The sequence below is a fragment of the Botrytis sinoallii genome (assembly GCF_014898435.1).
Source record: "Botrytis sinoallii strain Bc 23 chromosome Unknown BSIN_029, whole genome shotgun sequence".
NCBI lineage: Eukaryota > Fungi > Ascomycota > Leotiomycetes > Helotiales > Sclerotiniaceae > Botrytis > Botrytis sinoallii.
The window spans coordinates 117943-130863 of NW_024066056.1; the positions used below are offsets into that span (position 1 = coordinate 117943).

General features: G+C 43.8%; 4 protein-coding genes across 4 annotated transcripts; 2 read left to right on the top strand and 2 right to left on the bottom strand.

Annotated features, from left to right (window-relative positions):
* Positions 1 to 1313: 1313 nt before the first annotated feature.
* On the bottom strand, positions 1314 to 5463 carry EAF02_011012 (uncharacterized protein). The gene is made up of 2 exons (XM_038907060.1): positions 4828 to 5463; positions 1314 to 4776 (listed from the first exon to the last, which is right to left on the bottom strand). The coding sequence occupies exons 1-2, from the start codon at positions 5347 to 5349 to the stop codon at positions 1363 to 1365; spliced, it is 3936 nt and encodes a 1311-aa protein (XP_038753086.1). The 5' UTR covers positions 5350 to 5463; the 3' UTR covers positions 1314 to 1362.
* A 2217-nt stretch (positions 5464 to 7680) lies between these two features.
* On the top strand, positions 7681 to 8699 carry EAF02_011013 (uncharacterized protein; the record flags this gene model as incomplete). Its single annotated transcript, XM_038907061.1, has 2 exons — positions 7681 to 7762; positions 7828 to 8699. The coding sequence occupies 2 exons, from the start codon at positions 7681 to 7683 to the stop codon at positions 8697 to 8699; spliced, it is 954 nt and encodes a 317-aa protein (XP_038753087.1).
* A 337-nt stretch (positions 8700 to 9036) lies between these two features.
* EAF02_011014 (uncharacterized protein) lies at positions 9037 to 10223 on the bottom strand (the record flags this gene model as incomplete). The annotated part of the gene is made up of 3 exons (XM_038907062.1): positions 9037 to 9847; positions 9899 to 9984; positions 10035 to 10223. 3 exons carry the CDS (start codon positions 10221 to 10223, stop codon positions 9037 to 9039), a joined length of 1086 nt encoding a protein of 361 aa, XP_038753088.1.
* A 699-nt stretch (positions 10224 to 10922) lies between these two features.
* On the top strand, positions 10923 to 12749 carry EAF02_011015 (uncharacterized protein; the record flags this gene model as incomplete). The annotated part of the gene is made up of 6 exons (XM_038907063.1): positions 10923 to 11036; positions 11088 to 11108; positions 11203 to 11260; positions 11308 to 12336; positions 12404 to 12657; positions 12711 to 12749. The coding sequence occupies 6 exons, from the start codon at positions 10923 to 10925 to the stop codon at positions 12747 to 12749; spliced, it is 1515 nt and encodes a 504-aa protein (XP_038753089.1).
* Positions 12750 to 12921: the final 172 nt, after the last annotated feature.

Sequence of the window (12921 nt, forward strand, 5' to 3'; positions counted from 1 at the left end):
TCTCATTTTCAATCCGCACCCTTGTTTTCCTATACAAATTTAATGAAAAACGCGGATTATTTAGTATTATTTTAAAATGATCTATCTCCTTCCCATTTCGAAATATATTAAATTCATTGAAATACGGATTATTTAATAGAATCCGTAATTTGATATCCAAATATAAATTCAAAATCCGTTTTCAAAAAGAGCGGAATATTCAGCGGATCCAGTGCGGATTTGTACATCCAAACTAGCCCTAAGTGCATGAATCTTCTTCGTCCACCTTGACCAATCCAGATGGGCGATTCTAACAACTAAGGGCTATACACGGTTCTCAACTTTCTCCGATCTCTCAGCTCCTACCCCGGATGATTGGCAAAAATGCTATGCTACGAATGTGGTGGCTCAGTCTATCTTGTTGAGAGAAGCGTTGTCTACCTTTCAGGCGAACGATGAGGGAGGAGTATTCATCATGACGAGCAGTATTGCAGGTGTCATTGCTGGGGGCAGTAAGTAACATAGTTTGTCTCTTTGCGTCGTCTCATGTAATCAACTAGAGGTAGGATATGAATCTCTAGAGACCAGGCTGATGTGATTACACAAAAGGTTGCATGCCATATTCCGTGACAAAAGCCGCACAACTACATTTGATGAAATGCTTGGCAGCTACCCAGGGGCCAAAAGTAAGAGTTAATGCCGTATTGCCGGGTTTGGTACTCACAGAATGGGTATGTCATAATCTTCCTCTATGTTTCTCCTAATCCAGGCGGGTATTTTTGGCGTGAACCACAATTCATAAGCAGTATTCTTGTGGGAGACATTAGATGCGGGAGTCATCACAAGAGTCACCTTTGACTAATGACGACCGCAATCAATCTGACACTAGAATTACACAGGGAAGGACATACTCGGAGGAAGATCAGGAGAAATTGAAGGATAAAGCATATCTGAAACGGGTGGTAAGTGTTTTCTTATTTCTACCTTACTCTCCCTTCTTTTTCTTCTCCACCAATTTCCGTATGATGAATGATCGGTCAAGAAAATAATCTACTAAAAAATCTGAAAAACAGACGGACATCGATGATTGTGCTCAGGCGTTCGTGGATATTGCGAAAAACAGCAGCATGACAGGACAGAAATACAAGTTGGTAGGTCTCTTCGCATCACTTTCCCTAGGACGGATGAAAAACACTGAAGACAGGTAGGTAAACTGAGCGCTAACGGTTGATAGATTCTGGACTTGCACAGAATGTATGAGAGTGTAGGAATGGAGGCAGAGTGTGGAGGTACGCAACTAATTTTGCAGTGAAATGAGTTCTGGCACAAATTGAGCTTCGATGTGATATATTATTACTATTAAACTCTATTTTATAGACAAGATCAATACTTATGTGTTTTTGGTAGAAAGCCAACCTCGCGCAAATATTCAACATTCTTACGAATGGCAGCTTCAATCCTCGAGGGAGTAAAGAGTTTTACGTCCTGCGGTATTTCATCCATAGGCATGCCTAATTTTCCTTGTTCCTTCTCCAAATTGTGGATTAAAGGCCAAAGGGGATGGCTTTCATGCTTAGAGTCAATGTCGGCGTAAATAGCATCCAGCCATTTAGCCTGTCTCAATGGTTTGATTTTGTAGCCAAAATTTCTTTCCAGAACAGACCAAAATTCACGAACGGGTAGACCATCACTCATTCCAATGTACGGATCGGAAGAAGCGCTCTGTTTTGTATCACAGCAATCTAATACAATCTTGGCCACGTTACCGACATCAGAAATGAAAAGCCAGGAATCGGCGTCTGCTTCATTGAAACTCCCGATTTCTATGCAGCTTGCCACAAGTCTCCAGATAAAGTCACTGGTATTGGCAATACCCAGCTTGGGAGTCCCAATGGTGTAACTAGGTTTTACAACAAAGACCCGACTGCGATTCTGAATACTGGTCTGTGAGTACTCTTGAACGAGGCGCTGTGAGATGAATTTTGTTTTTGCGTATTCAGTAGGGAGGATGTCATTGATGTGGTCATCGTCCATGTAAAGATACTTCTCTGCCAACGATGGCCCATTGAATCCTCCGGATATAAATACGAACTTCAAGATGGATGGTGTTTCGTTCATAATATTCAAGAGGATCCAAGTTGAGTCAATATTCGCTGCCTTCAAAGACGAAAAGTCGCAGTTCCAGTGCACTTTGGCACCACAGTGGATGATGCCATGTACTTGTCGAGAGATATCTGACTTTCCGGTTAGGCAGTCCCATTGGTCCGAGTTCAAACCTAAGCGACGTTTTCCAAGATCTCCAGGCCATGCTTCTATTTTCTCGAGATACGAATCTGACCACCATTCTGCTTGCATTGCTGCCTTTCTAATCCGTTGCAGGCCATCCTTTAAGTTTTTCGCACGAACGTGTACCATTATTTTCTTGATATCCTTGCGAGTGCAGAGCTGGTGCAGCATTTCAGATCCGAGGAATCCTGTTCCCCCCGTCAAGAAAACGTTTTGTACCGATGGATCTCTTCCCCACCGATTTGTATCCATCTGCCGTTTATACATCTGAAATTCTGTTCTTAAATCAACAGAATTTTCGATACTTTGACTAACGCCCACAGTTCTGAGGTCCTCAATATGTTGCGTAACACTACGAATTGTTGCATTTGGATGCAGTAACACGCTAATGTGAAGCTTGACTGCAAATTCTTGCTTGACAAACATCAACAAACTAATGACTTGAATAGAATCAAGCCCAATTGTTGCGAAAGTAATGTCCTGGTCTATCAGCTTTGATTTGGTTGGGCTGTCAGTGTGGTAGACGAGCGAGGCGAGTTTTTTGGAAATCTTGAAACCGACTATGTTTTCTTTAGATAAGGAAGTGCCGTTCTGGCCGTTGTTATGGCCATTGATGGAACCGTTAGCAGTGCCATTAGTTTCTCCATTGGCCACCCCATTGGTATGACCGTTGGAAAGGCCATTGGTAAGTATTGGATTTGCAGAATCACGATTCAGTTGTGACAGCCAATGTTCTACTGACTTTCGATCAATCTTTCCTGAAACAGAAAGCGGTACTTTTTCAACAGCAAACCAATGACTTGGCACCATGTAATTCGGTAATTTATTCCTCAAAAATTGATCAAGGTCGACAATGCTGAAACCCGCTGCAGACAACCGGTGGTTGCTAACCGAGGAGAGAACACTCGTGGCCGAAGTCGGCTCCAGACTCGTATCGATTTGAATTATTGCCACAAGAGATTTTGCGAAAGCTCCAATCTTAGGACTTGTGGCCATAGCTAGAGCAACGTTGGGATATGCTGAGATGTTGTATTCAACCTCTGAAAGTTCAACTCGTTGTCCTCGAACTTTCACTTGGAAGTCTTTTCTCCCAACCCAATCTAGAGATCCGTCGGAAGTGTACCGTACAAGATCTCCCGTCTTGTAGAAACGTCGGGCCCTCGTCCCTATAAGTTCTAATGGCCACTTTGGATCTTTGATAAATGCAGCTTTTGTTTTGTCCATGTCACCGATATAACCGCGAGCGAGAGTGGGTCCTTCAACAAGCAATTCTCCCACCGCACCAATTGGAACTATGCGGTTGTGATCCTTTGGATCTACCAGCCAATACAATGCCTGCCCAAACGGTTTTCCAAGATTCGAGCCTCTATTGTTTGAACGCAGTTGAATAAATGCTGTGGGGGAAGCTTCTGCACACCCATAACAATTATAAAGAGCTACGTCATTGGACCATCTGCTTATGTTCTCCTGTGTTACTGCCTCGCCACCAAGTGCCATAATTTCAAGACATGGCACATCTTCAGGAGAGATCAGATTTGCTAAAGACGGAGTAAAGAGCACCCAATTTACCTGCATAGTATTCATGATACCGACGATATTGTTTTGGCGGTCATCTTCAGAAGGACTGCATACACATCCTCCGAACATGAGTGTAGTGAAGATATCCATCATGCTTACGTCGAAGGTATATGCAGCATATTGGAATACACGAGACTTGGAGTTCCACCCAAAAGCTTTACCGTGAAAAAGCGAAGCTGTGCAGACGGAGCCATGTTCTTGAACGATTCCTTTGGGCTCGCCCGTGCTTCCGGAAGTAAACAGGACAAAAGCTGTGCTGTATGTTTTGACCTTTATTGGCAAGCGATCTTTAAGAGATACATGTAGTGTTGCCATCAGACCTTCTGAGACGCTTATATTTTTTATTGCGATCCCGCTGAATTTATGCTCGGTTTGCGGCGATGAAATGACCATCTTTGCGTTCGCTTTCTTCATAATGGCTTCATGTCGCTCTCTAGGCTGGGATGGATCTAATGGAACAAATGCTCCACCAACCCTCAAAATTGCAAGCATGGTCAATATTGCATAAACAGACTTTTCGAAGCAAATTGGCACCAGAACCTCTGGCCCAACACCATGATCAATCAAATGACATGCCAAAATAGACGTTGCTTTCTCTAATTCGTCGTAGGTCAATTGTCTATCCCAAGAACATATTGCAGGAGCATTTGGCGTTGATATTACGTGTCGCAGGACAAGATCATGTACACATGCATCCACTCTCTCGGGAAACTGAGGTTCCCATCCTCGCAGTTGTTCCAAGTCTCGTTTCGTAAGAAGATCGATACTCTTTATTGATTGGAATGGGTCGCTCAGCATACATTGAATCGTTTTCGCACAGGTATGGGCCACATTAGTTGCTGCAACGGTGGATAATTTTGCTGGGAGATGCTGTAGATATATATGCCCGGTGGCAGTACTACTATCGAGCTTTACATCGAGTAGTATCTCAATCTGCATCTTGAATTAGCTATTAAATCTAGTTGCATGTCTTTGTGTACTTACATGGCTGTCTGGTGATATCCGGTTCTTTGGAACAGAATTGAACTTTGCCGAAGTTTTCGATTCTTCGAGCTCCAAAGCAGTATTATAAAGGCCTGTGCTTGCACTTTGGTTACCGTCAGATAGAGGTGTACATTGAGCATCTCCATTTTCCGAGTGAACTGCTTGAATGGCTCGTAGAATCTCAATAATACAACCCGCCCCCTCAAGCTCAACATGAAAATTGCTAATGTTACCAATTTCATAGATTGACTCCAGATTCACACCTGATTCTGTTATCGTCGGTTTCAAGTGACCAAAAACCGCAGAGCTACTCCCAGTATAGCATTGAAGTACAAGCGCCCACGCACACTTGAAAAAGGTCAACGGAGCCACTTGATGTTCTTTACAAAATCGATCCAAGTGAGCGATATTCGGAACGAGAACCTCGACCGCTTGCCAGTATCTCTCTGCGGATGGATCGAGCGTCAAATCGAGGATGGGAAAGAAACACGCTTGCGGTTGCCCACTCGTTGGATCGGACATTTCGTGAGGATTTGGGTGGCGCTGATCTTCTCACGTGTGGATTTGCGATTGCGTGTATGACTGTGATGGGATGAGAGAATCACAAGGTTGAGAGGAGGTGCGCGATTCGATTTTTCTTTTTTCTTCTTCTACTTCTTCTTCTTCTTCTTCTTCTTTTCTCGTGGAATAGAATGGGTTTTGTGGCATTCGATACATATATAGTAGAGTTTACAAGTGTAGTAGAGAAGGACGTCCATCCTCGGCGGGAATGGGAATCATAGATGGCTTGGTGAGATACAGCTGATACCTACCTACTTACACATACACATACACATACACATACACATACACATACAACATACGCATTATCATCCCGAGTCTTGCACGAAGAAAATATACTGATGACCGAATTGTTTCTTTCTTTCCGATTCATCTAACAACGGCACTTCTGCTTTCTTTCTCTTGCTTTGTATCCTGCTTCCTGCATGGTTACTCGCGGTGTTTCAGAATATACTTTTTATTTGTCTTTGTATTTTTATTTGTATAGCGATATGAAAAATAGCACGGGATTTTTCGATTGTTTTTGATTATTTGCGTGACGTTTTTACGGGGTAGGTATGGAGAATTCTTGAATGGGTAGGTAGGTGGGGATTAGTGTTTAGTGTTTAATCTAATTAATTACCTCCTGGGATATGTGATATCGTTCCACGGCTGCGAAGTTTTGGTAACTAGCTGGGTGTTTAGGTGACTAGGTAGGTAGGTGATTCATATGAATGTATCCCGCGACACGGCGAAAAATGTATAGATTAGGGGTTTTTTTAAAGTTATGCACGGCTTTGGATATTATTTGCTCATTTGTACGCTGGTGAGTGAGTGGATGTATGGATGGATCGGCAATTTGCTATGTGTTTATCCTCTTTTTGATTGTAGCTGCAGTGGTGAGTGGATGAGGGGGTGGGTGGATGGGTGTACTTAGGGGGTTGATAAGCCCCTCGTTTCACGGAATGGAAGGTTTAAATTGGATTTGGATATGGGTTCGCATGTCTGAGTACCTAGATACAGGATAGCTGTGTAGCGGGAGAACCCGTCGATCTGAGACTGGTGAAGGGTTGGGTTTAGGAACGGGAATGAGATCGATTGAGGTGTGGATGGTTGTTGTGGTGGTTTCTTCGCTTGTGCTTATGCATGTGCATGTGTAAAATTCTAGAGCTGCGTATGTATCTATGTATGTATGTGTCATTTTGGCGAGCTAGCTAGGTTGCTAGTTTACTAGCTCCCGTCTGTCTGTCTATTTCCCGATATTCCCTCGAGTTTTTCTGCTTTCCGGAATGCATCGATGCATCGTGTTCCATGTACCGGGGTATATATTACTATGGTAGGATAGAAGAGTTACGTCACAACAGCGCCGACTCGACGCGGACCCAGCTAATGATAGATAGATCGAGGTACTGTGGATCGAACTTGGAAGGATGGGTGAGCCCGTCAATCCATAGCTTATCGGCGTATGCAATTTTTGTATTCTGATGCGGGGGGCTTGTGAATTCATATGTAAATGTTCGTGTAATTGGTAGATAAATAATGAGGAGACAGTGATTCCTTGAGAGATGCTTTATTTTTAGAATCCCTATATCCAAACTAATTGATTCATTAAAATATTTGAGTAATGCTAGGAACGCGCAAAGATTCCTAGCTTCGGGTTGAAAAGTGCTAGACTCGAAGGCGTTTGATCTACACAAGGGTACAAGCCACTATTGCTTCCGCGTTGCTGTCATATATTATAGATTACTGCCGGGACATGTTCAAGTCGAACAAGGCGTGTGGAACAAGCACAATGCTCCGCTTCCAAATTTGTGAAATTGTAGGGAATTAAAATCGAGGCTTTTCGGTAACGCGGAGAGATATCGTGATACGGGTAGCCAGCCACCTTGTGTACTACATGCCACATTCGGCTTTCGGCTGCACCATTACCCTTTGTACTACATACCAGCCCGAATTTCTGCGGATAAAAGCCATATTGTAAATTGGCAACGACGGAGCACTTGCACAGCATCCGGTATTAGAGCCAAAACAATATGTAGAACAGGGAGGTTTGCAGAAGTATCCCATCACTGTCTGCAGTTGTGGTATCATTGTCACATATTCTTCTCGTACAACTAGCAACTTAAGACTAACAAAATGCTCAATTCTCTGCTTGAGTCCAAGGATTTTTACCAATTGAGTGACTGGTACATGAACTACAAGGTTAAATTTAATGGGATACGAAGCACAATAAAGGTATTTAGGAACGAGATTTCCGAATTTACACGGGAGCACCTTGATCAATTCTTTGGGTTCTGAAAATATTCTTCAGAAATGTCCGAATCACAGAAAATCCCGAATGAGACTCCTCCAAATGAGACTGGTGCATCGATAACACTAGCAATCCTAGGATGTGGTACAGATCTCCTCTAAAAAAGCCACCGGCGTTGAGATTTAAAATCGAGAGTTAACTTCTTTTAGGAAGCCTCGGAACTGCTCTATTATGCGGGATACTAACGCACATTGAAGAGAGCAAGAAAGCCAACTCAGCTTGTCCGGTATCAAACCAGCCCCATGTACCAAATAAATTCATGGCTTGTGTCCGCACTGCTGCTTCTGCTGCACGATTGAAACTCTCCCTTGCAGCTTACGACACAGAGGTAGCCATCTACTATGGCGACCAGCGCGCTCCTCTTCACGAGGCCGATGTGATAGTATTAGCTTGCCAACCCGGAGACTTACGAAGTTGTCTGGCCACCACCATTATCCGATCACAATTACAGGGCAAAGTCCTCGTTAGCCTACTTGCGGGTGTGACGATTCCGGATATCGATTCCGTACTCCAATCTGTAGGGGGTAAGAGTTATTATCCTGCTACAATTGCTCGGGCAATGCCAAATACTGCCTCCTTTGTCCGCGAGTCCATCACCGTCATCGAAACTCCGGAGGCAACTTCAGCTAGCCATCTACTTGCAATCGATTGGCTATTCGAATCAATTGGCAAGGTTAAACATATCTCTGCTGCTAATTTCGATACCTGTACAGCATTGGGTGCATCGACTCCTGCATTTTTTGCAATTATTCTCGACGCATTGATTGATGGCGCTGTCACACTCGGTCTGACGAGAAAGGATGCTACGCTCATGGCAGCACAGTCCATGAAAGGATGTGCAGCGTTGGTGTTGGCGGGAGAACATCCAGCTTCTGTGAAGGAGAATATTACCACTCCAGGTGGCTCAACGATTAGGGGTGTACTAGCGCTTGAACAGGGGAACGTGAGAGCTGTTGTTGCGGGTGCTCTGATTAAGTGCAAAGAAGCTGCTGAGGGACTGGGAGCTCAGGCAAGGAATTAGGCTTTGTTTGTTTCAATGATCATAGTGACGGCCATCAACATTTTCTTTTCTTTTCCCTTGGCTTGATTTAAGTGGGCTGGAGAAGTTCTGAAGTGTTATCAATCGATCCGAATTTTTTTTGAAAGTAGTGGTTTGCGATCTTAGGGAGATTTTGATACATTCACGTGATTTGCCTTGATTGAGTGGCAGAACAAGGCGGTGAAGCTTGTACTACAACTTCACGCCTACTAGTGATCGTTTTTCACGTATTGAAACTTTTCTAAATGTCCAATTGACCTGAATTTTTGAATTATTCTGAAAGATGTTCCATCTAACCGAGCCTGCCTTTTGAGTTGGCTCAATCATTATTCACCAATACATATCGATACCTCGCTTTTCCAGCTTCCATCTCCTTCAAAACGTTGTTTATATCGCTCATTTTTCGTTCTTCAACCAATGGCTGAAGGTTTTTTCTCAATACAAACTCTAACAAGTCTTCTGTTCCCTTGATTGAGAGTATATCATTGAAATGAATCGAGATCTTTCGTTCGACCAGTCCAAATATGTCAAACGCCGGCAGGGAGTCGTCTGGCAAACCTACTTGACAGAAATGTCCTCCCGTCCTGAGCAGCCCCAGATATTTGTTCAGTGGCATCTCAGCGGATGATACTGTACAGACAATCACATCAAGTGACTTTGCATACTTCTCTGCCCAATCCTTCTCGTCTTCGGTAGCTATGTAGTTATGTGCACCCAGCTTGGTGGCATCATCGCGTTTGCTCTCTCGTCGTGAAATCGCAACAATATGCTCAAATTCCAATGCCCTTGCGAACATGACAGCAAAATGACCCAAACCTCCAACACCAATTATCCCCACTCGCTTTCCTTTTCCTTGACGTTCCACTAGTGGACCGAACGTGGTACTACCGGCGCAGAGCAATGGAGCTGCCACAGCGCTACTTAGCGCTGGAGGAATACGAATGGCGGCAATGCCCGGAACTCTACAATAATTTGCAAAACCACCGAAAGTCTTGCTACCATCGGGGAGAAAACCTTCATATGCAGCAACTTTCCGTGGACAGTAGTTTGGCATACCTGAGCTGCACTCCGTACAATCTTTTTGGGCGCAAACGTAAATGATGGGGCCAATTCCCACTCTATCACCAATACTGTTCTCTGTCAGATGGATGTAGTTTCACGTGCTTATAGGATGTACCAACGTAATATTTCGCTCAACTTCTTTCCCGACACGAGTTACTTCCCCAACAATTTCATGGCCGGCACAACAAGGATAATTGGTAGGCCACTACTCGAGAAAATATCAGACTAGATCAAACAAGGTATAGAATTTCTTACCCATCCACTTCGCAAAGTATGCAAATCACTTGCGCAGAGACCGCAGTGAGTAATCTTGACATCTATGTCGGTCTCTTCCCATTTCTTAGGCTCGAATGGAGCTAACTTCAACCCATCGGTTAAAGCGTTCTTGTCAAGCCCCATCCATCCTTTGAAAGTGATTTCAGAGTTGATCGTTGGTTCCCCCATCTCAATGACTTGTGTTATTCAGTTTAGGTAATGTTCACGGTCGATACTCGACAATCGTGGAATTGTGATTGTGTATATAGGTAGCAAGAAACGGTGATACTGTATCGATACTCTAAATGGTATATCAAATATGTCGGCGTTCCCACATTAGTCACTTGTGCCAAGCGGCTCATGTACACCACTCGACTGGTTGTACAAAGCTAGTATGGTAGCACATCGGCCCTTTCTGTTGTACTTGCTGTATTCATTTGGTGTTGTGAGCTGCATCGTATGCGAGTCCCAGAAAATCTCGCCTGCATTTAACCCAGCGAAGCCGCCGATCATTCATCAACCAAGCCATAGGTTTTATCGCCGACCATACGAATGAACCAGAGGGTTGTACTAGATAACGCTTAGTGATGACAAGTGTCTCATTATAATATACTTCGTTAAATCATCAACCCGAAGTAGTGGGCAAGCTGAAAAAGTACAATGGAGGGGGGGCTAAGTGGCAGAAGCCTCGGCGTGAGCCTGCCATCAAGATGATTGGCCTGACAATTAAATATGATCTGTTTGGGAGTAGAGAAGATGATGTAAGTTTGGTGCATACGTGTCTATTTCTACTTGTGAAAAAATTGATGCCAACTTTGAAGTTCGAAAACTTGTCTCTGTCTCTGTTCATACTGAATCAAATTATCAAACAACCGGAAAATTTTGAAGATGACAGCCGATATCGAGAGTGCAAGCTCAAAGCCTCAGAAGGTTCCATGGCTTCTTGAATATCGATCCTCTGACTGGTTTATTCTTACCACAGTGTGCTGTGCCATATTCACAGTAAGCTTCAAATGATGATCCGTACTGTCTTTGATATCTAACGTGACTTAGGATGCTTTCCTCTATGGTGTTGTAAGCTCCCCGTCTCATCGTTCATACCGTTCATATAGATAATGCTACAAGATGAGTGGCCGAATCTATACCAAGTTGTACTGACAATGAATAGGTAGTCCCCGTTCTTCCATTCAGTCTACAAGAACGATCGGGCGTGCCGGAAGAAGATGGTATGTAAGAAAACTTCGAGACTTAATCATTCGCTGATTGAAGATAGTGCAATGGTGGACATCATTCATATTCGCGGTCTTTGGTGCCGCTATTGTAGTCGGATCTCCAATTTGCGGATGGCTCGCGGACCATACTGCCGATAGATCTATTACCTACTTTGCTGGTTTATTTATCCTCGCGGCTGCAACTCTACTATTTGGGTTTGCAAAGAAGGCATGGCTTCTTGTAGTTAGCAGAATGTTCCAAGGATTCTCGGCTGCGATCGTGTACACCGTTGGACTCGCTCTATTAGTTGACACTGTTGGAAGTGAAAATATTGGACAGTGGATGGGCACAGCTTTGTCATGTTCCAGCGTTGGCCTCATAATAAGCCCTCTGCTTGGAGGCATTGTTTATGACAAGGCCGGCTATATGGCTGTGTTTGGTATGGCTGCTGGACTCATCGTTATCGACATCATACTGCGTATGTTTATGATCGAGAAACGGACAGCCGAAAAATACCTCGGCAAGAGTGTCAAAGTGCCAACAGTTGAACGCAACGGAACCTTTCAAACCTCTACCACAGAACATGAGGTTCAAAGCAATACTTCGGAGAGCATCGATAGTTGGGAACAGTCTTCCAACACCGCGAATTCTACCCCTCCTGGATTTGGGATACCTAACTATGACGAATCCAGCGCTCTTCTCCCAAACAGAAAACAAAACCGAAAGCAAGAATCTAAGGGTTGGAGTCTTCCACCAGTCATTACCTTGCTCGGTTCGCCGAGAGTTGTTGCCGCCATATACGGTATATTTGTTAACGTTTCTATTCTCGCTACTTTTGACAGCGTTCTCGCATTGTTTGTCAAAGAGACCTTTCATTGGAGTTCTCTTGCCGCTGGTCTCATATTTTTGTGTATAGCTATCCCAGGACTAGGAGGTCCACTGGTCGGTGCATTATCTGATCGTCTAGGTCCCCGTTGGATCGCGGTTGCTGGATGTACTCTCACAGCAGTGCCATTGATTCTTCTGCGACTTGTCGATAATGATACAGATGAGCAAAAGATTCTTTTGTGCGTCTTATTATTTATCTGCGGTATGAATTATTCAACTCCTCTCTTCTCACAATGATTTGTGTTCGCTTACTAAATCTGGATCTCTAGGTTGTACTCTTATTCTTATCGTAGCACCTGTTGCCGCAGATTTGTCTCTAGTAGTTGGAGAAATCGAGATCGCCAATCCAGGAAAATTTGGTCCTGGCGGAGCTTATGCTCAGGCATATGCTCTTTTCAATTGCTCCATGGCAGCCGCTACCATATTTGGTCCAGTATTCGCTGGTGCGTTGATTACACAATTTGGCTGGAAGGCTATGACTTTAGCCATGGGCATTTTCTCACTAACTGGTGCGATTCCATGTGTAAGTATATTTCTTCTCAATCGTTTCAGAGAATCTCGCTAATTATACAACAGCTGTTTTTCACTGGAGGCTATCTATTTCGAGAAGAGTAGAAAGTTAGAACTGTGAGCCTGGCATAGACTGAAGATAAAACCACTCTCTTCGGTAAATATTTGGCATTATCTATGTGTCAAAAAACTTGCTTATTAAATGGAAATTTCCTACTTTTTCTCTCCAGCCCGATCTATATACAATACGCATCTCTCTGTCGCTTGTTTTCGTTGT